Source organism: Hemicordylus capensis, chromosome 1, assembly GCF_027244095.1.
Source record: "Hemicordylus capensis ecotype Gifberg chromosome 1, rHemCap1.1.pri, whole genome shotgun sequence".
In the NCBI taxonomy this organism is placed as follows: Eukaryota; Metazoa; Chordata; class Lepidosauria; order Squamata; family Cordylidae; genus Hemicordylus; species Hemicordylus capensis.
The window spans coordinates 110,106,925-110,133,534 of record NC_069657.1 but is presented as its reverse complement, the minus strand read 5'-3'; the positions used below and the strand labels follow the sequence as shown (position 1 = coordinate 110,133,534).

At 40.9% G+C, this 26,610-nt stretch overlaps 1 protein-coding gene across 4 annotated transcripts in view; it reads right to left on the bottom strand.

Moving 5' to 3' along the window:
- ELP4 (elongator acetyltransferase complex subunit 4) overlaps positions 1-26,610 on the bottom strand; it is a 283,969-nt gene that overhangs the window by 216,808 nt on the left and 40,551 nt on the right. For all 4 annotated transcript variants that reach the window (XR_008313000.1, XR_008312999.1, XM_053283057.1 and 1 more), the window contains exon 4: positions 3,266-3,397. Coding sequence is in view for 2 of the 4 variants with exons in the window: in XM_053283057.1 (XP_053139032.1) it covers positions 3,266-3,397 (132 nt within the window). In the remaining 2 variants the exon portion in view is untranslated. The remainder of the gene's footprint in view (positions 1-3,265; positions 3,398-26,610) is intronic.

Here is a 26,610-nt window from a genome sequence, read left to right as displayed (position 1 = left end):
CCTGTTGTTGCTCCCCTGCAACTGGTATTGAGAGGCATCGTGCCTCTGAGGCTGGAGATGGCCCACAGCCATCAGACTAGTAGCCACTGATAGACCTGTCCTCCATGAATCTGTCTAAACCCCTTTTTAAAGTGATCCAAGCTGGTGGCCATCCCATGTCAAGGAATTCCATAGATTAATTATGTGCTGTGTGACAAAGTACTTCCGCTTGTCGGTCCTAAATTTCCCAACCTTCAGTTTCATGGGGTGACCCCTGGTTCTAGTGTTGTGAGAGAGGGAGAAATATTTCTCTCTGTCTACCCTCTCCACGTCATGCATAATTTTATACACTTCAATCATGTCTCCGCCATCACCTCTTTTCGAAGGTAAAGAGCTTTAAATGCTGTAGCCTAGCCTCATAAGGAAGGTGCTCCAGGCCCCTGATAATTTTGGTTGCCCTCTTCTGCACCTTTTCCAGTTCTACAATATCCTTCTTAAGATACAGTGACCAAAGCTGTACACAGTACTCCAGATGTGGCCACACCATAGATTTGTATAAGGGCATTATAATATTAGCATTTTTATTTTCAGTCCCCCTCCTAATGATTCCTAGCATGGAATTACCTTTTTTCACAGCTGCCACGCACTGGGATGACACTTTAAATGAGCTTTTCACCACAACCCCAAGATCCCTCTCCTGATCAGTCACCAACAGCTCAGATCCTATCAGCATATATGTGAAGTTGGTGGTTTTTGCCCCAATGTACATCACTTTACACTTGCTAACATTGAACCACAATTGCCATTTGGTCGCTCAGTCCCCCAGTTTGAAGAGATCTTTTTGGAGTTCCTCACAATCCATTGTGGATTTCACTACCCTAAATAGTTTAGAGTCATTTGCAAATTTGGCCACTTCACTGGTCACCCCAACTTCTAGATAGTTTATAAACCAGTTAAAGAGTACTGGTCCCAGTACCGATCCCTGGGGGACCCCACTTCCTATCTCCTTCCATTGTGAAAACTGTTCATTTATTCCTACTCTGTTTCCTGTCCTTCAAACAGTTACCGATCCAAACATGAACCTGTCCCCTTATTCCATGACTGCTAAGTTTACTCAAGAGCCTTTGGTGGGGAACTTTATCAAAAGCTTTTAGGAAGTCCAAGTATACTATGTCAAACGGATCACCTTTAACCATATGCCTATTGACACTCTCAAAGAACTCCAAAAGGTTAGTGAGGCAAGACTTTCCCTTGCAGAAGCCATGCTGGTTCTCGTTCAACAAGGCCTGTTCTTCTATACCAGGAAGAGTACCAGGCAGAGGTGTTCGGGTAGGTAACGGAGAAAACAAGAGCAAAGATGGAAGATGCATTCAAGACAAAGATGACAAGGTATTTGAGTCAGAAAGTATAGACAGCAATTAGTTTGGAATTTAGCTAGTCAGACAGATGAGTGTGGCAAGTACCAGGATTATGTGTGTATAGAGAACTTGCCAAAGAATTTGTTCTATGGCAATTACTCACAATCCAACAACTTTGCCTGGAAGCTGAGCATCTCCCTAACAACATGTAGGGAATTTTTAGCTGTAGTCCTCACTTCTGATCTCAAAAGTGAGTAATCATGGATTGCAAAGCAAAATTTTTGCTTTGCAAGCCATGGTTTCAGCTGGATTGCCCCTTACACCAATATCAACAATTTCCATTGTTTTACATGTTAACCATGTTCAGAAGTTTGATTGTACCTTACAAAAATATTAGCCCATTAGATGGTGAGATAGATAGATAGATAGATAGATAGATAGATAGATAGATAGATAGATAGATAGATTTGGTTTTTTATTCCTCTTCAGTGTATTTTGAGATTTGGGAGTCAATAGGCTCTATTTTTGGGGATAAGGCTGTAGTTCAGTGGAAGAGCACATGCTCTGCCGTAGAACATCCCAGGTTCAATCCCTGGCATCTTCAGGTAAACTAGGAAAACCTCTGTCTGAAGCCCTAAAGAGCCTGTCAGTACAGATCTAGATTGACCAATAGAGTGACTCAGTTTACAGTAAGTCTAGGCTCATCTATGTTCAGTGTATGGATTTGATAATTCATACCACTCAATTAGTTTGGAAATCTTTGCATGTGTGATAAAAAGTATATTTTGTGACATCAAGCTTCATATTAATAAAATTGATGAGGTTAAATTATCATCCTGGGGGGCGTTTGATTTGGCATGTCACCATATATAAGTCTCCTCTCCAACAAGAAAACATAGCCATGTCTGTGCAATTACACAGAAAACCAAACATGCCAAGCCTTGTAAAATCATTTTGTCATATTCCAATTATATTCTCTAAATAAGGCTGAACTTACTAGGCAGTTGACTACACTTATATCAGAATATAAAAAATACTGAAGCTAAATAAAGAAAAACAAGTTTCTAGGACTGCAGACACCAAAATATTTCAGTTTATTTTAGTGATTTGACCAAACTATTATTCTAGGCAAGAAAATAGCTACCCTAAGGAAAACTATAATTCTCCAAACACTAACAATAATAAACTCTGTAGAATTGACCACTGGGCTTGTTTCTTACATGCTGCCTTCAGAGCGATTAGTTTATTGTGACAGTGAAGCTGATATAATCTCAAGTGCTTACTTTACTTATTACGCACTTGGATAAGCAAGTCAACAGCTTGATTCAATTCTGTGCTTTCACTAGAGAGATCCTACGAAGTACTATTCATACACCTTTACAAAAAAAAAAAAAGAGGTCTGATAAATGTAGACAACTATTTTGTATGAACAGAATTGATACATCTACCCATTTAAAAAACTTTTATATTAATTTACCATTCTTTTTAACAGCTAACAGTATAGCACTCTTAAAGTGGTGGCTACATGTTACCTGAGCAAACATGTACGTATTCTCAAACCTGCATTTGTTAATGAACCATGAATGTAAAGATGGGAAGGCACATTTGTATTGGAGAATCAGCAGACTGGAGGATGGTGCTTAATGGATCCCATGGCTGCAAATTCTCCCCTGAAAATGTCTTACCCTCTGAGTTACTTTTCTCCAGGTAAGCTTTGGAGTCTGGATGGGGGTAAATATGGGTTAAATACCGACAGGGGACATTTGTATGGAAGACTGAACAGGAAGGGAAAAGATTAAGAACCATTTAGAATTCATGCTAAATAATACAATTAGTTTGTCTTTTCAATATGCAGTTTTGGTAAACAGTCATGTTTATTTACATACACTAATTTATTAGAAGGGAAACAATGATGAAATACAAATTACCTCAATTTTTGGTATATTCTGGTAACGCCAGGCTATTTTCATAGATTCTTCAGAACCTTCTTTGCACTTCATAGCTATTGCTTCTTCCCTTGTCTCATCGATAGAAGTATTCAACAAAGGTGATGGAATCTCCTAATAGAGAAAATGAAAAATAAAGTGTTTTAAAAGGTGTTCCTTTTGTTAAAATAATTTAAGTATGATTAAACAATTATTGGTACACAACAAACAACAGTAATGGGATTTATAGCCAACTCATATCATTGGCTACTCTAAGTCACAATGGCTGACTTCCTAACTAGTGAGTATACAGAGGGAGGCTTCTCCAGTTCCGTAGTGTACATGGGGGAGCAATTTTTGCTCATCTTTCCTGCCTCTGGAAGTGCTCTGCAGCAGAGGCGTAACTAGGGAAAACGGCGCCCGGGGCAAGCACTGAAATGGCGCCCCCCCCGCCCCACAACATACTACATTATACTTAGGATTTTCCTCACAAGTGCCCGCCGCCAAGCCAGGCCACTGACTGGCCGCCAGGCACCAGCAAAGCAATGGGGGGGGGGCGTGGGCGGCGCAGAAGGGACCGCTCGTGGGGGAGGGGGCGCCGACGCGCTCCCTTGACTGCTGCAGAGCTGCTGCACTGAGCAGGAAACATTTGTATTAACAAAAAAAAATAAATAAATAAAAAAAAATTTTTTGTCATGGGGGCGCCACCCACGTGACCAGAAAAGATGGCGCCTGGGGCACGTGCCCCCCCTGACCCCCTATAGTTACGCCTCTGCTCTGCAGCTTTCAAAAATATGTCCCTGAGGACTGCACAACCCATAGGGACATACATTTAGAAGATCAGAGAACTTCCAGAGTCAAGATCAACAAAAATCACTCCTTCTAAATATCCTGCAGAAATGGCAAGTCTGCTGCTGCGTCCTTGCTTCCTGTTAATCAGTCACTTCTATCATTCAGGGGGGAAACTCTATTATCAGCAGCACATACACCACCACTCCCTTGGATTTTGGTCTTCATTACAGACAAGCCAGACAATCATGTGAACCAGAGTTTCCTAAAGTATTTTGCGAAGGTTTGTTTGAATTGAACTCCATAATAGCTTTATGAAAATTTTTGAATTTTACTGTCTGTAAATATTTCCCTGTAGTCTGTGGCTGACATCTTGACTAGATTTACTAGAGGAAATCACACTGAAGTGAAAAGGACAAGTTAGGCATCTCAGCCTGTGTTGTTTTTAAATTACATCTTGGCTCCAAACTGCTCTCAGGGATATTTTTTCCACACAACCATGGAGTAAAACAAAAACACAAAATTTGGCACCTTATACAATATCTGAAAATGGAAATTATATGGCCTTATTCAGAGTATGTGTGTGGGGGGGGGAGGGCTTTAAAGTAATTATATCATTGACTATGCTATGTAGCCATATGAACACACTGCAAACTTTGTTTTAATAACAACATAAGTAAAGCCCTGCCGAATCAGTCCCAAGGCCTATCTAGTCCAGCATCATGTTTCACACAGTGGCCCACTAGATGCCTTTGGGAAGCCCACAGGCAAGAGCTGAGGGCATGCCCTCTCTCTTAGTTACTGTAACTGGTATTTAGAGGCATCTTGCCTCTGAGGCTGGAGGTGGTCTATCGCCCTCAGACTAGTAACAATTGATAGACCTGTAATCCATGAATGTATCTAAACCCCTCTTAAAGCCATCCAGGCTGTTGGTTGTCATCACATTTGTGGCAGAGAATTCCATAGCTTGATTATGCATTGTGTGAAAAAGTAGTTCCTTTTGTTGGTCCTAAATTTCTTGGCAATTAGCTTCATGGGATGACCCATTTCTAGTGTTAAGAGAGAGAGAGAAATTTCTCTCTATCAACTTTCTCTACACCATGCATGCTTTTATAGACCTCTATCATGTCTCCCCACAGTCATCTTTTTTCTAAACTAAAGATACCCCAGGTGTTGTAGTGTTGCCTCATAAGGCAGGTGCTCCAGGCCCCTGATCATCCTGGTTGCCCTCCTCAGCACCTATTCCAGTTTTACAATGTCCTTCTTAAGATATGGTGACCAGAACTATACACAGTACTCCAAATGTGGCTGCACCATAGTTATGATGATAGCATTAAGATATTAGCACTTTCATTTTCAATCCCCTTCCTAATGATTCCAAGAATGTAACTGGCCTTTTTCACAGCTACCACACATTGAACTGACATTTTCAATGAGCTGTCCACCACGAGCCCAAAATCCTTCTCCTGGTCAGTCACTGACAGCTCAGACCCCGTCATGGTATATGTGAAGTTGGGTTTGGTTTTTTTGCCCCAATATACATCACTTTACACTTGCTAACACTGAACCGAATTTGCCATTAAGTTGCCCACTCACCCAGTCTGGAAAGATCCTTTTGGAACTCCTCACAATCTCTTTTGGATATCAGTACCCTAAATTGTTTGGTGTCATCTGCAGATTTGGCCACCTCGCCACTTACCTCAACTTCTAGATCATTTATGAACAAATTAAAGAGCACTGGCCCCAGTATAGATCCCAGAGGGATCCCATTTCTTAATTACTTCCATTTAGAGAACTGTCCATTTATTCTTACCCTCTGTTTCCTGTTCTTCAAGCAGTTACCAACCCGTACCTGAATCCCCTTATCCTATGACTGCTAAGTCTTCTCAAGTGTCTTTGACAAGAAACTTTGTCGAAAGCTTTTTGAAAGTCCAGGTATACTATGTCCACTGGATCACCTCTAATCACACACCTGTTGACACTCTCAAATAACTCCAAAAGGATGGTGAGGCAAGATTTACCTTTGAAGAAGCCATGCTGGTTCTCCTTCAGCAGGGCAAGCTCTTCTATATGCTTTACAATTTTATCCTTGAGAATGCTTTTCATCTATTTTCCTGAAACAGACATTAAGCTAACCTATAATTTCCCAGATCCCCCGGATCCCTTTTTGTATATCAGTGTTAAATTGGCTACTTTCCAGTCCTCTGGGACAGAGCCTGATTGTAGGGATAAGTTATATATTTTGCAAGGAGGTCGGAAATATCACATTTGAGTTCTTTAAGGACTCTTGGGTGGATGCCATCTGGCCCTGGCGATTTGTTAATTTTTAATTTTTCCAGACAGTTTTGAATGTCTCTCTCATTTTAATGCTTGTTGTATGATATAAAATGTACTGCCTTAGGAATATCTGTTGTAAAAGGTGGCATATTTTTCATAAATACATGCTAATGAGCCAAAATGCTCATGCAAATGTAGCACAGAAACCAAAACATTTATGCATGCATTTTAGCTATCTGACTTCTGTATCAATGTAAATAAAAACTTGACAGGTTGGGATATGCTTTTTAAAAAATTTAGCACAGCTCTGCATGCATTCCCCCTATTGGATGATGGTGTGAGATAATTTGTTGCAAGTTGCTAGAATGCTTAGTGTCTACCTAATGGCTCTGGCATCCTGTTTCTATGGCATGTGCAATTAGCATGCTAGGTTGTACCCTTGCAAGAGGCCCCATTTCTGTTTTGATCCAATGACCCAGAAGCACAGTGGAACTCTGTGACTCAAAGTTCCAAGCATGGGTTAAATGATAGTTGTTATAATTTAATAGGTAAGAGACTGAGCTGCAAATTGGGAAGACTCTGTTCAAAATGTAGTCTCTGCCCATAAGCTCACAAAGTGACTTTAGGCAAGGCTTTCAGCTTCAGCCCCGACTCTCCCCCTCAACTACAATATGAAGACAATAATACTGACCTACTGTAAATGATTACTATAAGGACTACAACAGAATAACATAGGTGCTTTAGATGCTATACAGTAGAACTACAACAATAACAAGCTGGTTCATGGTTTCTCTATGGTTGGTACAGAGGCCATGCATTATGTCATGTGGGCTTAGTAATATGCTCTACTAGCTAGTCTGAATCGTAACCTAGATAGCCTGGCATTAAGTTTGTATATGCATGAATCTGACTGACTCTAATGATTGACAAAGGGCATAGTGTCATGCAGTAATTTTTGAACAACAACAATAATACTATTGCCCATTTTGTCTGCTAATTAAGGTTTCCAAGCATTGGTACATCAACAAATAAGTCAATTATTTTCCTGCTATCTACAATAAGAGAAATCCAAATGTGTTTCTTCTTGCTGAAATAACTGCTGATGTGCCTCACCTTACATTCTGTATAAATCTTGAAACTCATTATTTTGGGGTAACTCCTCACAAGAAGAGTGTTCTAAGGTTTCTCAATATGGGCTGTAATTTTCAGTCATTTGATGTGTTAAACTGTAGAGGGAGCCTCCAATACAGAAACTGTCTAGATTCCTAGACTCCATTCCCATTTATCTTCATCCTTTTTAATTCCAAAGGCTTCCTGCCGGATATAATTTTGTATAAATAATTTTTTAAAAGGCATTAACCTGCCTATAGTTGTCCTTGCTGCTGCTTATTAAATGGGCATATTGCATCTCTGAGAGGAGGCTGAGAAGGATTCAGGTTCTAACTTCAAATAACTAAGCTTGATTGTAGATCTTCTGCAACTAAAAGAAGATGATTTCCTACCTTTAATACCATCTAGGCAAATAATTAACTTCAAGTCAAATTATTAAGAATGCAAATTATTAAATCATTTTTGTTAAAAGGCAGTATATAAATCATGATTTGGACCTAAATAACAGTGAGGAGGATATAATGCATTCCCACCCGCTCCTTCCTATTGCAGTTTTTACACTCCACAGAAAGCAAGTCTTGAATGACAGGAGAGTTTCTAGAACACTGTGCAATGTGGCAGGGAGCCGAAAAGCGGGAATTGGTACAGACTGGAAAACATTCCCTTTCATTAGTAGCAGAAGACACTTCTGCTTGTGCATGGGGTTGTCTGGATCCAAGTCTTTAAGAAATATTTTAGAAGAAAATTCATACATCTATTTGTGTATTGTAGTCAAGAAATATATTTCTTATTTAAGTACATCTCTATTTTGATGTGGTTGGATTCCCACATTTGTGTCTTATTTTAGCCAGTCAATCATGCTTGGATATACATAGTAAAAAGAAGGGTAGTTAAACATATATCTTTTCCTGAAGCAAGCTTTTCGGGGATGGAGGCTAAAGAACTGAGTGAGATAGTAGTGACAGGAGGTGATGCTCTACACTGTCTGGAAAAATTAAAAACTAACAAATCACAAGAGACAGACGGCATCCATCCAAGAGTCCTCAAAGAACTCAAATGTGAAACTGTCAAACTCCTTGCAAAAATATAAAACGTATCCCTACAATCCGGCTCTGTAACGGAGGACTGGAAAGTAGGCAATGTAACACCGATTTTCAAAAAGGGATCCAGGGGCAATCCGGGAAATTAGTAGGCCAGTTAGCTTAATGTCTGTTGCAGGCAAATTGATGGAAAGCATCCTCAAGGATCAAATTGTAACACACATAGAAGAACAGGCCCATCTGGGAGTGAAACAGCATCACTTCCGCAAAGGTAAATCTTGTCTCACCAGCCATTTGGAGTTCTTTGAGAATGTCAACAAGTGTGTGGATCAAGGTGATCCAGTTGACATAGTATACCTGGACTTCCAAAAAGCTTTCGACAAAGTTCCTCATCAAAGACTCCTGAGGAAACTTAGCAGTCAGAGGATAAGGGGACAGGTACATGTGTGGATTGCTAACTGGTTGAAGGACAGGAAACAGAAGGTAGGTATAAATGGAGAGTTTTCACAATGGAGGGAAGTAAGAGGTGGGGTCCCCCAGGGATCTGTACTGGGAACAGTGCTTTTCAATTTATTCATAAATGATCTAGAAGCAGGGGTAAGCAGAGAGGTGACCAATTTTACAGATGATATCAAACTCTTTCAGGTACTGAAATCCAAAACAGATTGTGATGAAGTCCAAAAGGATCTCTCCAAACTGGGGGAGTGGCGACAAAATGGCAAATACAGCTCAGTGACACATGTAATGTGATGCACATTGGGAGGAAAAACCCCAACTTCAAGTATACGCTGATGGGATCTGAGCTGTCGGTGACTGACCAGGAGAGGGATCCTGGGGTCGTGGTGGACAGCTCATTGAAAGTGTCGACTCAATGTGTGGCAGCTGTGAAAAAGGCCAATTCCATGCTAGGGTTCATTAGGAAGGGGATTGAAAATAAAATTGCTAATATTATTATGCCCTTATACAAAAACTGTGGTGCGACCACACCTGGAGTACTGTGTACAATTCTGGTCACCACAACTAAAGAAGGACATTGTAGAACTGGAAAAGGTGCAGAAGAGGGCAACCAAGATGATTAGGGGCCTGGAGCAGCTTCCTTATGAGGCAAGTCTACAACACTCGGGACTTTTTAGTTTAGAAAAAAGATGACTGTGGGGAGACATGATAGAGGTCTATAAAATCATGCATGGTGTAGAGAAAGTGTAGAGAGAGAATTCTCTCTCTCTCTCTCTCTCTCTCTCTCTCTCTCTCTCTCTCTCATAACACTAGAATCAGGGGGTCATTCCATGAAATTGATTGCCAACAAATTTAGGTCCAACCAATGGAAGTACTTTTTCACATAATACATAATCAACTTGTGGAATTCTCTGCCACAAGATGTGTTGTTGGCTACTAGTTGTGATGGCTTTAAGAGGGGTTTGGATAACTTCATGGAGGAGAGGTCTATCAATGGCTACTAGTCTGAGGGTTAAAGGCCACCTCCAGACTAAGAGGCAGGATGCCTCTGAGTACCAGTTGCAAGAGAGTAACAGCAGGAGAGAGGGCATGCCCTCAGTTCCTGCCCTTAGGCTTCCAGTGGTATCTGGTGGGCCACTGTATGAAACAGGATGCTGGGCTAAATGGGCCTTGGGCGTGATCCAGTAGGGCTGTTTTTATGTAGTACTTCGCTAACATTTTTAATTGTTTAATTGATTTTAATTGTAAACCGCAAAGAGATGTAGGTTTTTGGATGGTATAGAAATATTTTAAAGAAACAAACAAATTCTTTTCTGTACACTGTATTAGATAGTTTGCAGCCAAAGCTGCCCATGTGTATTATTTATCTATTTATTTGATTTATATACCGCCCTTCCAAAAATGTAAGAGATAGGCGTTTATTTACCAAATTTATATGCCACCTTTTTGAAAAAGCAACCAAGGTAGCATACAATTTTAGAAGAATAAAACAATCATTGAACAATATACAATTACTATTGTTTATTTATTTAAAATATTCCTATCCTGTTCATTCATCAGCACATTGCTTTTCGAGGCAGCTTACAATAAAAATACAATTAAAAATATTAAGCACAATTAAAATCAACAGCAACAAAAGTTAATAGCAACTACACAAAGGCTAAAACTTAATTAAAAAGAACTGATTAAAACCAGATTTAAAACCCCGCTCTGAAAAAGAGAGTTTTCAAGTCTCTTCTTTTGAGTCTTTAATTTTATTGAAAAGACTTTCTTTTTTTTAGTTTTGAAAAACTCATCAGGGAAGGAAGTTGGTGAAACTCCCCTTGCAGGGCATTCCAAAGATGGGGGGGGGGGCAATCATAAGGAGGCCAAGGTCCCCATCTGTCCCTGGTCCCTTCCCATTGGATCTTTCATTAGTGGGGCCGAAAGAAGGGCCTGTGAAGAGGAACTAAGGACCCTGGCAGATTCAGATTTAATTAAAATATGACTTAAAAAAAAAAAAAGCACAGCAGAAATCACACACAGAAAAACAATAGCTCTCTCTAATTTGCTTCTATCATGTAACAAGCACAAAAGTATCTTAGCATTGGCTTAGATCTTACTGCACAAGCAGAAGACACTTCTGCTTAATTTACCCATCATACACAGTCCCCCCCCACATCAATCCTATAGGACTGGGGTACCCTCCAGAATGAATTTTTTGAATGCATGAGGGGCTGCAGATGGGGAGGGGAGAATGAATGGTGTTTCCTGTGTGAGAAGAAGCAGATTCTACTCATACTTGTGTCCTTTTTGTTGGGATACAATATGGCCCAAAAGAAAGGATCATAAAAGTATAGCACACTGTATTGGGGCAAAACAGAGAGAATCAAAAGCCAATGTACAGAAAGAAAGCTGAACAACCATTAGGCATTATTACAGGCCTAGAGAATGATTAACCAACATTAGCTCACATTAAGCAAAGTAAATTTAAGCAGAAATTCGGATTGTAGGCTGCCATCCCAGAAATTCCTTCAATTGTTGCACCCTGAATTTGAGATTATAACAGTCCTGGAATAATATATCCAAGATTTAGATACAGAATTCATCATTCCAGCTCTTTAAGCAGCCTTAAGTGCAATAAGGTTTATAATCAAAATGCATAAGAAGCGTTCAAGGAAAAGATTTCACTGAAGTTCACCTTTTATCTCATCAGAACATATCACAATGCTGTTACTGCAGAAAGTTACAGAAGCAGAGCTGCAGTTCTTGTTTCTAATTGTAATTAAGAGGTACGATACTCAATGAGGGATAAGTGGCAGCGAGTGGAGTTTACCAATGGGTAAGTGTGCTCATCGTTAGGCATGCTTGGGGCAGTATGATGGTGTGTCGACCTGAGAGCAGATCCATTTGGTTATCCACTTTACCACTCTAAATAGAGCACTCAAGGCAGTTTACAATAAATGTAAAATAGTATATAGATACATATACATGTACAATCAAAACAGATAGCTAGAAATATAGAAGAAGAAATTAATATACCCAGGAGCAACAACCATTGAACAAGAAGCAAGTCAATGCTTGCTTAAATAGAATGGTGGCAGAAAATTAAAAAGATGGGGCAAAGAGGATCTCACACAGTATTGAGTTCTATAATATGTATGCTGCCATAGAGATTGTCTTTTCCCTAGTTCCACCCAAGTGCACCAGATGGTGGTGGGACATGCAGAAGAATCTCTCCAGCTTCCCAGATGGCCAGGACTACACATCTAGGTGGCCAGATTTGGCTTTTAAAAAGTCAAATTCTGGCTTACGGCCCATTTGACTCACGAGTATACCCCTTAGGTTCTGGCAACCCTGCAACATGAAACAGTCCTTAAGGTATACTGGCCATAAACCATTAAGGGGTTTATTTTTATTTTATTTATTTATTGTTGTATTTATATACCGCCTTTCGTTAAAAGACAACTGGATGTTTAAAGACGTCCAGTATCTTAAAATGCACTTGGAAATAAACTGTCAGCCAGTGAAAAGAATATAGGGGTGGAATAACATGGTCTGTGAAGCTGGCTCCAGTCAACAACCTCACAGCAATATTCTGCACCAACAGAAAGCCTATTTATACAACACTAGTACTTCAGTCATTCCATTATTGTTCTCTGACCATATGTACTGCAAACATGCAAAAAACAAACAAACAAAAACAGCCCCACAGGAAAGATAGGAACAAACAGGACATAAGACAGGTTGCACTAAAGCAGATGGATCCTAAGCCCGTCTATGGCTTAATAAAAGAATGATGAAATATGGAGAATTTATCGTGCAAGGCCAAAATGCAGTTAGGACACACATTTACTGATCAGCTAGAAAGGCCCTTTGCTTTTCCTTTAATCTTATGTCCATGCAGGGAATTACAGCAAATGTATCACATTGCTTGTTTTCATGTAAACTAGAAAAGAGTTTGAAGAGAAAGGTTCAAATTTCAACAATTATGGGGTTTTTTAGATACGCTTTCAGAATTACTTCATTAGGCATGATGCAGCCAAAACTAAATTCCCATCGATGCCAGCAAGAGAGCAAAGCGCAAGCTCAAATCTCTCCCATGGATATAAACAGGATGCTCACCTGTAACTATAGATCTGGTAGAAATCCGTCGACATCCATAAGAATGGGTAATGCAGCTGCTCAGAACCCTCACAGTAGAATGCCGCAGCTCATCGAGACAACTGAGCCCTGCCCCAATGCCTACAGCTTGCTATTAAAGGGTGGGCCAGACACCTATTCTTCAGTTCTTGGACAACTGCCATGGAGGACGATAATCTGGAATCAGGTGAGTTCATCATTGAAGGAGAATAGCATGCACACTCAATACATACATAGTATAGCACTACTGCAGAAGGGTGGTTCAGAAGGGTCTTATGGAGGTCGATGGATCTTTACCAGATCACTAGTTACAGGTGAGCAACCTGTTTATCTGGATTGAGATCCGTCAAGATACATAAGAATGGGTGTTTAGCTAGATCCCAATGGAGGAGGATGCAGTAGCTATTGTAACACCCGCTTCAAAACGCTTCTCCTGAAGTTCGCCTTGGCAGCAGAGTGCACACCTATGGTGTAATGCTTGACAAAAGGTAACTCAGTGGGCCAAGCTGCTGCTTTACAGATGTCCGTGAAGGTTACCCCCGATAGGTGTGCAGCTGATGAAGCATAGGCACGGGTAGAGTGGGCCTTGATTACTTCAGGTGGTTGAACATCTGTGTCTTGTATGCTAGTGGGATAAGCTCAACTAGCCATCTGGACATTCTTTGTCTGGAAATGCAGGAGCCTTTCACAGAGCCCCTGTACGCTACAAACCGACACTTGGTGGATCTGAAGTCCTTGGTGCGATCTAGGTAATATAAAAGAGCCCTCCACACATCCAAGGAGTACACTGCATGTTCTAAAGGGGTAGATGGATTCCTGAAGAACGTGGGGAGAACAATGTCTTGGCTGAGGTGGAAGTCGGACACCATGTTGGGTAGAAAATCCAGGTCCATACACATTAGCACTTTATCAGGATACATTCTGGTGTATGACAAATCGATACACAAAGCTGTCAATTCAATTATGCCATAGTTATGACCATAGTTTAGCCATAGTTATGGCCAGTAGGAAGGCAGTTTTCAAAGTTATGAGCTTGATAGAGTTAGAACCCATAGGTTCAAATGGAGCCTCCGTCAAAATTAAAAGGACCACTGATATGCTCCATGGTTCGATGGGTATGTGAATGGGTGGATACAAATTTACCAGGCCTTTTAGGAAAGCCTTACCGTCTGGGTATGAAAAGAGAGTCTTCCAACGTAGCCCGGTTGTTTTGAAGATAGCGCTGCTAGATGAACCTTCAAAGGTACATTTGCCAGTCCTTGTGACTTTAAATCAGTCAGACAGAGGAGTACATCCTTGACTGTGGCTTGGGTGGGGTGAAAACCTTGCATAGTATTTGAACCGGAGCCATTTGCCTTTATAATTACGTCTGGTGGAAGATGTCCTTTGTTTTAGAAGGATCTTACTCAAAAGCCGATTTGCCATGCTGTTAGGCAAAGTGTGAGAACATCTGGATGCAGTATGCTGCCATTGATCAGTGTTAAGAAATCCACCTCTTGTGGTAGTCTTTGGTAGTGGTTTCCTGACAGTTTGAGTACCTGTGGAAACCATGGTTGTCTTGGCCACCATGGAGTCACCAGGATACACGATGAAGGAGTGGTCAGAAGGTGGGCAACCACTCAGCTGATCAGTGATTCCGGAGGAATCATATACGGGATCTCCTGCTGCCAATCCAGGTGGAAGGTGTCCCCCAGTGATTGTGGGTCATAACCTGCTCTGGAGCTGAAATGAGTACACTTTGTGTTCTCTGAGGTGGCAAAAAGATCTATAGTCTGCCGTATGCAACTTGTGAAGAGAGGTCTAATGTGTTTTGTTTTGATTTCTCATTTGTGCTGTTGTTGTTGTTGTGGGAAAATTTGATTCAAGTCATCTGCCAGGGTGTTGTCTAGGCCCTTTATGTGTATATTGGATAGACCTGATGCCAGATGCAAAAATACTATAATTGTAGGCTGAGTGCACAAAGACTTCAAGACACTGTCCCTTACTGGCCAGGACCGTGGCCAGGACTGTGGCATTATCTAACTGTATTTATTTATTTATTATTTATTACATTTATAAACCGCCCCATCAAGAGGCTCTGGGTAGTGTACAATTAGTTTTAAAAACATAAAAACAAACATAATTTAAAACACACTACTTAAAACAACATAAAAACAATGTTGACACAATTTGAAACCAATTAAATTACTTAAAAACAATTTTAAAACCTTGGAAGGCCAGGCCAAACAAGTAAGTCATTAGGGCTCTCTTAAAAGCCAACAGCGAACCTAAACTGCGGATTCCATATGTCAGGAGCAGCTATAGAAAAGGCCTAGTTCCAAGTCGCCACCAGATGTACTGGTGGTAACTGGAGACGGACCTCTCCAGACGATCTCAATGTGCAATGGGGATCATACTTGTAGAACTTGTCCCTGTATTTATTTATTTATGTAAAATATTTCTATACCACTGAAAACTTGCGTCTCTGAGCGGTTTACAATTAAAATCATTTAAAACATTAAATCAATTAACAATTAAAATCATTTAAAAGATTAAAAACATTTTAAACCCAGTATTAAAATTATTTAAAACTATAAATCTAATTAAAAGCCTGGGTGAATAAGTGTGTCTTCAGTGCCTTTTTAAAAGCTCCCAGAGATGGGGAGGCTCTTATTTCAATAGGGAGCACATTCCAAAGTCCAGGGGCTGCAACGGAGAAGGCCCGCTCCCGAGTAGCCTCCAGATGAGTTGGTGGCAGCCACAGGCAAACATCTCCAGATGATCTTAGCAGGCGGAGGGGCTCATGACGAAGAAGATATTCTCTTAAATACTCAGGTCCTAAGCTGTTTAGGGCTTTATAGGTAATGACCAACAACTTGTATTATGGTCAATAGTACCACCACAAAGCAGTGCCTCCCATTCCCAACCCCCTCAGACGCTCCAGAAGGATACTATAGTTGATAGTATCAAAACCTGCAGAGAAGTCTAAAAGGACCAACAGAGTCACACTTCCTCTGTCCATTTCAAATTGGAGATCATCCATCAGGCCAACCAAGGCAGTCTCCACCCCATAGCCAGCCTGAAAGCGAGTTTGAAAAGGGTCAAGATAATCAGTTTCCTCCAAGACTGTCTGGAGCAGGGAGGTCAGCACCCTCTCAATTACCTTGCCCAGCCATGGAAGGTTGGAGACAGGCCTGTAGTTCCTCAACTCTGAAGGATCCAAGGTAGGTACTTGGAACATACCTACTGTTACTTTGTGTATTAAGACTGAGGCACACTTGCAAATATTGCATGTCTTCAAATCAGAATGGCATGATAGCAAAGCTATGTAGATTGGCTCCAGCTATTGGCAAGGGTGCATTTGATTCCATGGGGCATCTACTGCATCCAAATATCTCCAGTTATGTTGATTTCCCCCCCTTACTATTGGATTTAGATGAAAGTGGTCGTGAGAGTGAGGCTGAATCTGCACAACTTTTTCTAATGATCTAAATCTCACAATAGATCCAATTCTTCTGGATCTCTCGGCGGTGTTCGATACCATCGACCATAGTATCCTTCTGGATCGCCTGGGGGAGTTGGGGATAGGAGGCACTACTTTGCAGTGGTTCCGTTCCTATCTCTCAGGTAGATTCCAGATGGTGGAGCTTGGTGACAGTTGCTCCTCAAAACAGGAGCTGTTGTATGGAGTCCCTCAGGGCTCCATTCTGTCACCAATGCCTTTTAACATCTACATGAAACCTCTGGGTGAGGTCATCAGGAGGTTTGGTGCTGGGTGTTATCAGTATGCTGATGACACCCAAATCTACTTCTCATTTTCATCTTCAGGAAATGGCACTCATTCTCTAAATGCCTGCCTACAGGCAGTAATGGGCTGGATGAGGGAGAACAAATTGAAGCTGAATCCAAGCAAGACGGAGGTGCTCATTGTGGGGGCTCAGAATCTGAAGGATGAGTTAGATCTTCCTGTGCTGGATGGGGTTACACTCCCCCAGAAGGAGCAGGTGTGCAGCTTGGGAGTACTCCTTGACCCAGGCCTCACCCTGGTATCTCAGGTGGAGGCCATGGCCAGGAGTACTTTCTATCAGCTTCAGCTGATTCGACAGCTGTGCCCATTCCTTGAAGAGGATGACCTCAAAACAGTGGTGCATCAGCTGGTAACCTCCCGGCTTGACTATTGCAATGAGCTCTACGTGGGGCTGCCTTTGTACGTAGTCCGGAAACTTCAGTTAGTTCAGAATGCGGCAACCAGATTGGTCTCTGGGGTAACCCGGAGAGACCATATTATGCCTGTTCTGAAACAGTTACACTGGCTGCCAATATGTTTCCCGGCAAAATACAAAGTGCTGGTTATTACCTTTAAAGCCCTGAACGGCTCGAGATATCTTAGAAAGTGCCTTCTTTTACATGATCCCCACCACCTGTTAAAGTCATCTGAGGAGGTCCGTCTCCAGTTACTATCGGTTCGTTTGGTGGCGACTCAGAGGCGGGCCTTCTCTGTAGCTGCTCCTGGGCTGTGGAATGCACTCCCAGCAGAAATTCGTAATCTTAATTCTTTACTGACCTTCAAGAGAGCCCTTAAAACCCATCTATTTGGCCTGGCCTTTCAGGGTTTTTAATTAGTTTTAATTGCTTTAATGTTAACCTGGTTTTCAGGGTTTTAATTGTTTTGATATTTTAATTGTTTTTTAAAATGTTTTAAAATTGGTGTTTATATTTGTATTTCTGTTTTAATTGTTTTTAATGATTTCTGTTTTTTAATTGTAAACCGCCATGAGCCAGCTCGGAAGGGCGGTATAAAAATCGAATAAATAAATAATAAATACCTTTCTTTCTTTCTAGAAGGAAAATAAATCCCAAACTTCTTACGCTAGCAGGCAAACAGCAGGTATAGGACACACCAAACAATAGCTGTACATTTGCAGACAAGCAACTTGGAGTATTTGATTATACTTCCCCAAAATGAAGTAGAAAGTAGTCACTTCTGAGCATTTGTATAATCTAGGATTATATTTATAATCTCCATAGTATATGGAAGGGACAAGAAAAGATGCTCTAAAATGGTTAGCTTCAAAATCCCAGGTGAGCTCTGTCATCTGGGGGACTTCCTGGTTCTTTGCAGTCAAAATACAGAAGTAGGTCTCTCAATCTGGCAACATGGAATGTGAAGACACAACTTGGTAGAGATACAACTGATAGACTAGCAGAAAGCATATTTATTGGAAGGGAACTTTTAAAATATAAAGTACATATAGCAGCATTAAGTGAAACAGGTCATGTATCACTAGCTTGATCCAAGTAAGACTGCTATGAGGTTGGGATGGGCTTTGCATTTATATACTATGGGCTAGTTCAGACAATACATCCAATGATCCCATCAGTCTCTCATGTTTCTGGACCTCCAATTTATCAGCAAAAATGGTTTGGATGATACATCCAACCATCCCTGCCCACCACACAGTTAGAGGCATGAGAACATATGCCCCTTTACTGCCCCCTTGTACCCCATTTCAATTTCTGTAACTGCATGAGGAATAGCTAATTTTAACTGCCTTCTTACACATGATGTAAAGACCACTTTCATGTTTTATGTACAGTGGGTATAGGAAAGAATCACCCCCTTTGATAGACCTTAAATTCTGGTTCTCTTACATCCTGAAATGAAAACACGAAGAAAATTCCCTTCACCAGCTGTACTTATCCAATGCAACCTATAACATCCAACTGAAAAACATCACAATTACAGTCCAGAAAAAGTGTCAGAAATAAAAAACAAGAATTACTGAGATTGAAAAAGGATCACCCCCCCCCATGTCAATATTTTGTTGAACTACCTTTTGCTTTAATAACAGCCTTGAGTCTGTTGGGATACTTCTCTATCAACCTTGCACATCTAGACGGAGCAATATTTGCCCACTCCTCCATACAGAACTGTTCAAGTTCGGTCACATTGGATGGTAGGTGTTGGTGGACTGCTATCCTCCCTGGATCCGGTCAGCCCTCCAAACTGGATGGAAGAGCAAGGAGGAAACTGGTAAGAGAGGTTACCAAGAGGCCAATGGCCACTCTGAAGGACTTCATGGCAAAGAGTGGTTGTTCTGTGCATGTGACAACAATTTCACAAGCACTCCACAGATGTGGCTTGTTCGGGAGGGTCGCAAGGAGAAAGCCACTTCTCAAGAAAGGCCACATTAAAGCTCGTTTGAGCTTTGCCAGAAGCACCTTGAAGATTCTGATGCCAAATGGAAAAAGGTCTTATGGTCAGATGAGACCAAGATTGAACTATTTGGCCTCAACACCAAACAGTACACCTGGCGTAAATCCAACGCAGCTCACCATCCACAACACACCATACCTACAGTGAAGCATGGAGGTGGCAGCATCCTGTTGTGGGGGTGTTTCTCTGCCTCAAGGACTGGGGCCCTCGTTAGGGTAGAAGGAAAAATGGATGGGGCAAAATACCGTCAGATTCTGGAAGAAAACCTGCTACCCTCTGCCAGACAGTTGAGGATGGGCAGAAGATTCACCTTTCAACATGACAACGATCCGAAGCACACAGCAAAATTGACCACACAGTGGCTGAAGGAGAAAAAAGTGAACGTCCTCATGTGGCCCAGTCAGAGCCCAGACCTAAATCCCATAGAAAATCTGTGGAGAGATTTGAAGATAGCAGTCCACCAACACCTACCATCCAATGTGACCGAACTTGAACAGTTCTGTATGGAGGAGTGGGCAAATATTGCTCCGTCTAGATGTGCAAGGTTGATAGAGAAGTATCCCAACAGACTCAAGGCTGTTATTAAAGCAAAAGGTGGTTCAACAAAATATTGACATTGGGGGGGGGGGTGGTGATCCTTTTTCAATCTCAGTAATTCTTGTTTTTTATTTCTGACACTTTTTCTGGACTGTAATTGTGATGTTTTTCAGTTGGATGTTATAGGTTGCATTGGATAAGTACAGCTGGTGAAGGGAATTTTCTTTGTGTTTTCATTTCAGGATGTAAGGGAACCAGAATTTAAGGTCTATCAAAGGGGGTGAGTCTTTCCTATACCCACTGTATCTACTTTTATTAAATTTATCAATAACCTTACGTAATTAAGAGCCCCTGGTGGCGCAGTGGTAAAACTGCCGCCCTGTAACCAGAAGGTTACAAGTTCGATCCTGACTAAGGGCTCAAGGTTGACTCAGCCTTCCATCCTTCCGAGGTCGGTAAAATGAGTACCCAGAATGTTGGGGGCAATATGCTAAATCATTGTAAACCACTTAGAGAGCTCTGGCTATAAAGTGGTATATAAATGTAAGTGCTATTGCTAGTGCTAGTGCTTACCTCTTAGAATGGTTCCCAAAGTGAACAGCACATTAACACGAGCAGAAAGTAAAATAGCAGTCATAGTTTATTTTTTAAATGCCTGGCTGAATAAAGTCCTCATTTTGTATCCAAATCTTAACAACTAGCTGAACCCGCACAGAGCATCTGTGCACTAGTACCTGATTGTTCCCTTGGTGCTGTCACATCCCCCTTACCCCAGAGACCTACCCACCCTCACCTGAGCCCCGCTCCTGCTCGTCCTCTTCCATTCCATTGCTTCCAACATGCCATTCCCACAACTCTGGCATCAATGTGTCATTCAGCCCCTTGTTCCTACTCCAGCAGCCTCCAAATTTCTCTTCCTCCTTTTTTAGGTCTCCAAACTCTGCATTTGCTCTCTCTTCCCCTTAGAGGTTTTTTTTAACGTTTATTTTCTTTCTTTCTCTCCCCCCCTCTTTCCTCTCCCTTCTTTCTTAATCTCTGTCCCCTTCTCCCTCCCCTCCCCTCTCTGAGTTCACAGGGGCTTGTGTTGGTGTAAGAGCTGAGAGAGATTCAGAAGGCAGTTGGCGTGGTGGCATTCTTAGCAATGCTGCTCTCCTGAAGCCCCAGTAATTTCCCCTCCCTTGAGTGTGAGTGAAAGGCCATGTGCTTTCATTTGGGGGGGCTCCCTTCCACCGTTCAGTCTGAGAAGAGTCAGCACAAACACATGTGTCTACTTATCGCCCATGCCTCCGCTCTCACTTCCTTGATTGTGGCTTTTGTTTTCTTTCTCTGTGTGTGTCCCCCGCCACCAGTCTCTTCCTGACTTCTTGCCCAGGTGGCCTTTCCCCCTTCTCCATAGACTACGGAGAAGCCCGCTGACTGCTCTCCTGAAGCCCCAGTAAATTCCCCCTCCCTTGAGTGTGCAGGAGGGCCATGTGCTTTGGTTGTGTTTTGTTGCCTCAGTGCCGCCCGACCTGTCATTTGGGCAGCAGGCAGGCCAATGGCAGGAGCTTTTGCCACCTGTAGTGATCCCTCGTTCTTGGCTCTCCACCGCCGCTTTCTTTGCACCCCCCGCAGCTGCCTTGTTTGTGCTCCCCCCGCCGCTTTCTTTCCCCGCCCATTGGTCTGCCTGCCTATTGCTCTGCACCACCACTTTCCTCTCTGCCTCCCAGCAGCTCGCTCACGAACTCTCATGACAGTTGCCACACATGAGACTAGCCACAGATATACCTTAGCGAAATATATATAAAGAAGAAGAAGGTGTTCCAACAAGCAACAAGCCACCCTGGGCAGCTGATGTCAAGCCATGACGATACCATGAAAGAGATTCTGCTTGAGTCCCAAGAGATTTTACTCCATGCAATAGCTAGACCAAGAGCAATGGGTCCTCCCCATCTGAATCTGACACCATCCATAGACACAGCTTTGGAAATTTCTCATTTATCTTGGCTGCCCAGGCATTACTATGGTGAGGCAGTTTCATAATGAAAGAGGGAGAAAGTGATTTGGAGCAGGGAGAGAATGTTGCTAATATAGGAATCAGCAGGGTTGGACTAGAAAATATCTTAGGTACCTTCCACTTCTAAAATTATATGATTCTATAATTTACAGGATTATGGAGCAGTGTATATTACAGAGCAGTGTATCTAAAGAGAACAGTATTGCATTGTTTTTAATATTTCATTTGCTGCTATGCTTTACATACTTCTTGTGATAATTAATATGGGCTTAAAGATAGACAGGAATCTTGTTAACTCTGAAAAGTTGTTAGTAATAAGTTACAGTACTTTTATTATGCTCTAGTAAGTTAATTGTAATGTATTTTTCTATTTCAATCATTAACATTAATTAATTTTGTAAAATACATTTTTAGGTAAATGTTATATAGATTTTTAAAAAAACTATACTTATTTACAGGTTTGTGTAATCCTCTTTGAATTAGTTTTCCAGGTGTTGCACTTACATTCAGTAAAACGAGCTTCCTTTTTGTCACTAACACCTGCAACACTTTGTGGCATACAGTTATTTTTATGTCAGTTACACCAAAACAAGCCAGTGCAGTCATAGTCCATTGTTCTGGAAGAGATTATCATTAGTATAAATCCTGTGTAAGCATTCACTTAACTCTCTAAGCTTCTCATTGTTTTATATTCTGCCTTGTGCACAATGACAGACACACCTGCTACTGCAATTGCAACTCTTACACTGTAGCAGAGGTGACAAGATATACTAAATACAGTACTATTAACATCTTCCTACAGCTGGAAACCACAGGATATACTTCACTTTACCTCAGTCTCTCTTTCAACAGCTTTCTCCCCTGTTCCTAGCAGCAGTGCTTCTTTGAACTCATACAGAGTTTGCTATCACACAGGAGCAATGCTGATGACTATCTGATTTATGCCTACAGACACATCTGAAAAAGCAAGCAGTTGCCTTGCATGGTGACAACTGATGAATACCAACACTCTGAAGAATCCTTTATATACCCTAAAACCCTAACTAATGTCTGGGGTTGAGAAAGGAAAGACAGGTATACCAATGCTCATAAAAACAGATTCATCTAGTCAACAGTTTATGGCCCTAATGAGCCCAGCATCTCAGTGATGAAGTAGCACACCTAGAGGGAAAATGTGAAATGCCATCTTCAACAGGGAAAAAAAAATCCTGCTATTGTTAAATATCGTATTTAGCTAGACAAAATTTAAATATCAAAATTCTTAAGATAGCATCCCACTAGTTCTGTATACATTTTTGAGTTCTCAAATTGTATCTTTTTTGCTATTTTAAATTTATGTTACTCTAAGATGTATATCATATCTTTTAGGCTACTTAAAAATAAACTAAAATAACATATTTCCCTATTTTGGATAGCTAAGAAGTAGTAACTGGACAAAAACTTTTACCTATGCAGATACAAGCAAATGCAAGCTTAAAAGACATTTTAAATTATCTGAAGATAGTTTGAGAAGATTATCATAATTATTCTTTATTACAAAATGTATCCAATTTTTATTTTTATTTTAAAATTTTTTTTACAATACTTCCATGCACAATTGCAAAGCTCAGAGCTTTTTCTCCCCTACCTTCTGTTTGTTGTATTCTGTTGAATGTGCTTGGTTGAAGGCAGTGCACCAGAGCAGACTGGGAAACAGGAAGTCTGTGCATACTTCCCATATCCTCATCCAGCCTCCCACCACTTCTGCTCAGTAAAATTTAAAGCTCGAGAGGTTGTATAACTTGACAGAGCTCACAAAGGGGGGAAACTGGATATGGGGGCATGAAGAGACCTTTCATTCCCTGGGTGTATGTATGGGTCCTGAAAGTGGACCCATTCACACACCCTGAGAAGAAGAAGGGTAAAAACAGGGCTTTATTGGAGCCTGAAGGAATTTTTCTCATACCCTTTATATTTAATGTTTTAATATAAACTATTTTTCCTACAACAGTTGAGTTTATGGGAGTCTTGTAACAAAAGGATAAGGGGGGGGGGAGTGTGTGTGGCCGGTGGGAGTGTGTGGGGCAAGACTGCTGCATAAAATATGTAATTTCATAGTTCTAAGTCACAGAAAGTGTTGCTTCTCCACTATGACTAAACACAGGTCTTACATTTCTACATCCAAGTGCATATCTCTCCTATCTGTTAGGAATTTCTGTTCCTATGTTGAAGGCTATGTTGTTCTGTTTTCTTTGGCAGATGTACTAAACAAAACCAGATTCTAACAGTTTGACCTCTCTCCCTTTTTCTGTTCTCTAGGGCATAATAAAAACTGAGGAACAATCCCACAACAGTTAATGAAGCTTAACCTCACACCCTCTTAATTACCAATGCATTACACCAACTAGGGGCATCATACTTCTTTTTAAGCTGTTTTACAATACTGGAGAAGCACTACTGTGCTATTATTTAGCAACATAATCCATGTTGTATGTGAAATCCCTCTTAAACGAAATCCTTTGATCCTTGCAAGTTTTTTTTTAGAAACAGCATTGCTTAGAATTTCAAACATTATGTATTTATGTATCAATAAAGATGTCTGTTCTGATATGTATTTGCAAATTTGCTACAGCTATGCTAAATATACAGTTATTTAAAAGTATATGAGTCATTATTGATTCATGTTTGAAGTGATACTTACATAGTAATATTTCAAACCGACACAAAAAGTGCCATTTCTTTATTGAGTTTTGTTCATTGTGAAAAGAACACTAGATGGGTCATTAGGAAGGGAAACTCCATTGCTGTTAAAGTACAATTGCAGTTATATTAATTAAAAAATATATCAATAAGTTTTGCCAGACACTTTTGAAGACAAGTTTCATGAATCATTGAAACAAACAATAACCTGTAAAACTGATTTCTAGCCACGAAACGTAATCTCCAGGTAAGATTTTATACCATTGAATGTGTGTGTGTGTGTGTGTGTGTGTGTATGTAATATTCGTAACAAAGAACAAAGGTAGATCTGAATTAGAAGGTAACATCTTTTCAAATATTCAAAATAGAAAATTAAATATAAACTTGCTTTACCCATGGAAAGCATCTGCGAGCTAGTACTGAGATGGTGGTGATAGCTCCTTCCTCAGGCGCTCCTTCCTCCCAAATGCCAGGTCAGACCATTTTGACCGTTTTCAGGGCATTTGGCAGGCAGCCTGTGGGAGGAGCCCTTGCTACCATCTCCACAATCCCTGCTGCACTGCCACAGCTTTAAAAGGCCACACCCACTCCAACACACTCCAGCGTGCTACGCATTGCCTTAGTGTTTTATTTAGAGAAATATTCTAGTAGCTACACACATATAACCTAAATGGGAAAGGGTGTTGGTATTTTGAACAGGTCATTTTTTTGTTATCACAACAGATTTCTAGTACACTAAGTCAAATAAGAATATTGTCCTTATTTTACTACTACGAATATTTATATACTGCTTTTCAACAAAAGTTTCCCGAGCGATTTACATAGAGATAGACAAATAGATAGATAGATATGGCTCCCTGTCTCCAAAGGGCTCACCACCTAAAAAGAAACACAAGATAGACACCAACGAAAGACACTAGAGGGATGATGTGCTGTGGTTGGATAGGGCCCATTGCTTTTCTATTGCTCAATAAAGAAAACTACCTAAGTGCCTCTTTGCTCAGTTAGAGTACTAGTAACTATTTCAAAATACAAGCTAGAATTCAGAAAACTGGATAATCTCTTTTTTTCTCTTTCAGTATTTTCTGAGTTAGGTCAACAAAAACTTAATGACTGTATGTATAGAATGGAATAAAGAGAACACCACAGTGGGAATAATAAGCAGAGAGTAAGAAAAAAATGTATGTCTGAATAAGCTGAGGGTACCCTAGGCTCCTCATCCACAAAATGTTCACTCTCAAAATGGGAAATGTTTTAAGTAAAGATCAAGATCTTCAGTAAAACCACATCAAAACAACAACAATAACACACACACCCCGTGAGGCACTACCTTGGCATGGTTGTGGGGCTTGAGTGCTCTGAGGAAGGTGAGAGCTATGCCAGAAGTCCAACCATACTGGACAAGTCTCACCAGAGGAGCCAGACGAAGATTGCCTCTCCCATCAACAATATGGTGAGACATAACTTTAATAAATCTATACCGGATCGGTCGTCGCCAAGTCAACAAGGACTGGGCCAGGTGCTGGAGTCCCTGGACATGTGGTGGAAAGTGGGCTACAGGACTCAGGCTCTTCAGTTGAGCAACCAGGGCTGGAGACTACAGGGTTACTGGAAGAAACATCACTTAACTGGAAAAAATATATGGAAAATGCCAACAAGGAAATAATGATCTGCTATTACAAGTCTAGTCCAACTAGAAGAGGTTATTTAAAAAGAATGTACCAAATTTGGAAAGAGAAGCATCCAGATACAGAAATAACAGAACAAAGGCTAGCAGACTAGAGAAGATTCATAATAAGAAATAAATAAAGTATTCACAGTAGTTGAGCTGGAAGAACTGCAAAGAGCAACAGAGGCTCAGGATATGGAAGAAGTATTACCACAACTGAAGAAGTTGCTCAGGCACAGGTGGAGGAGGTATTGGAAATAGAGGATGCCACTGTCGCTGAACTGTTTCAAAATCAAAACCACGCAACTTCCTTTTTACCTTCACCTCAAAAACTTGAATGCCGTTTAACAGAAAAGCAACAAGAACTAAAGCAAAAAATAACTGAGAACATGAACCAAACAACCACCAGGGTTCAACTTCCAGCTCTAAAAACAGTTGCCAAAAAACAACTTGCTCAGGCATTAAAAGATGTAAATG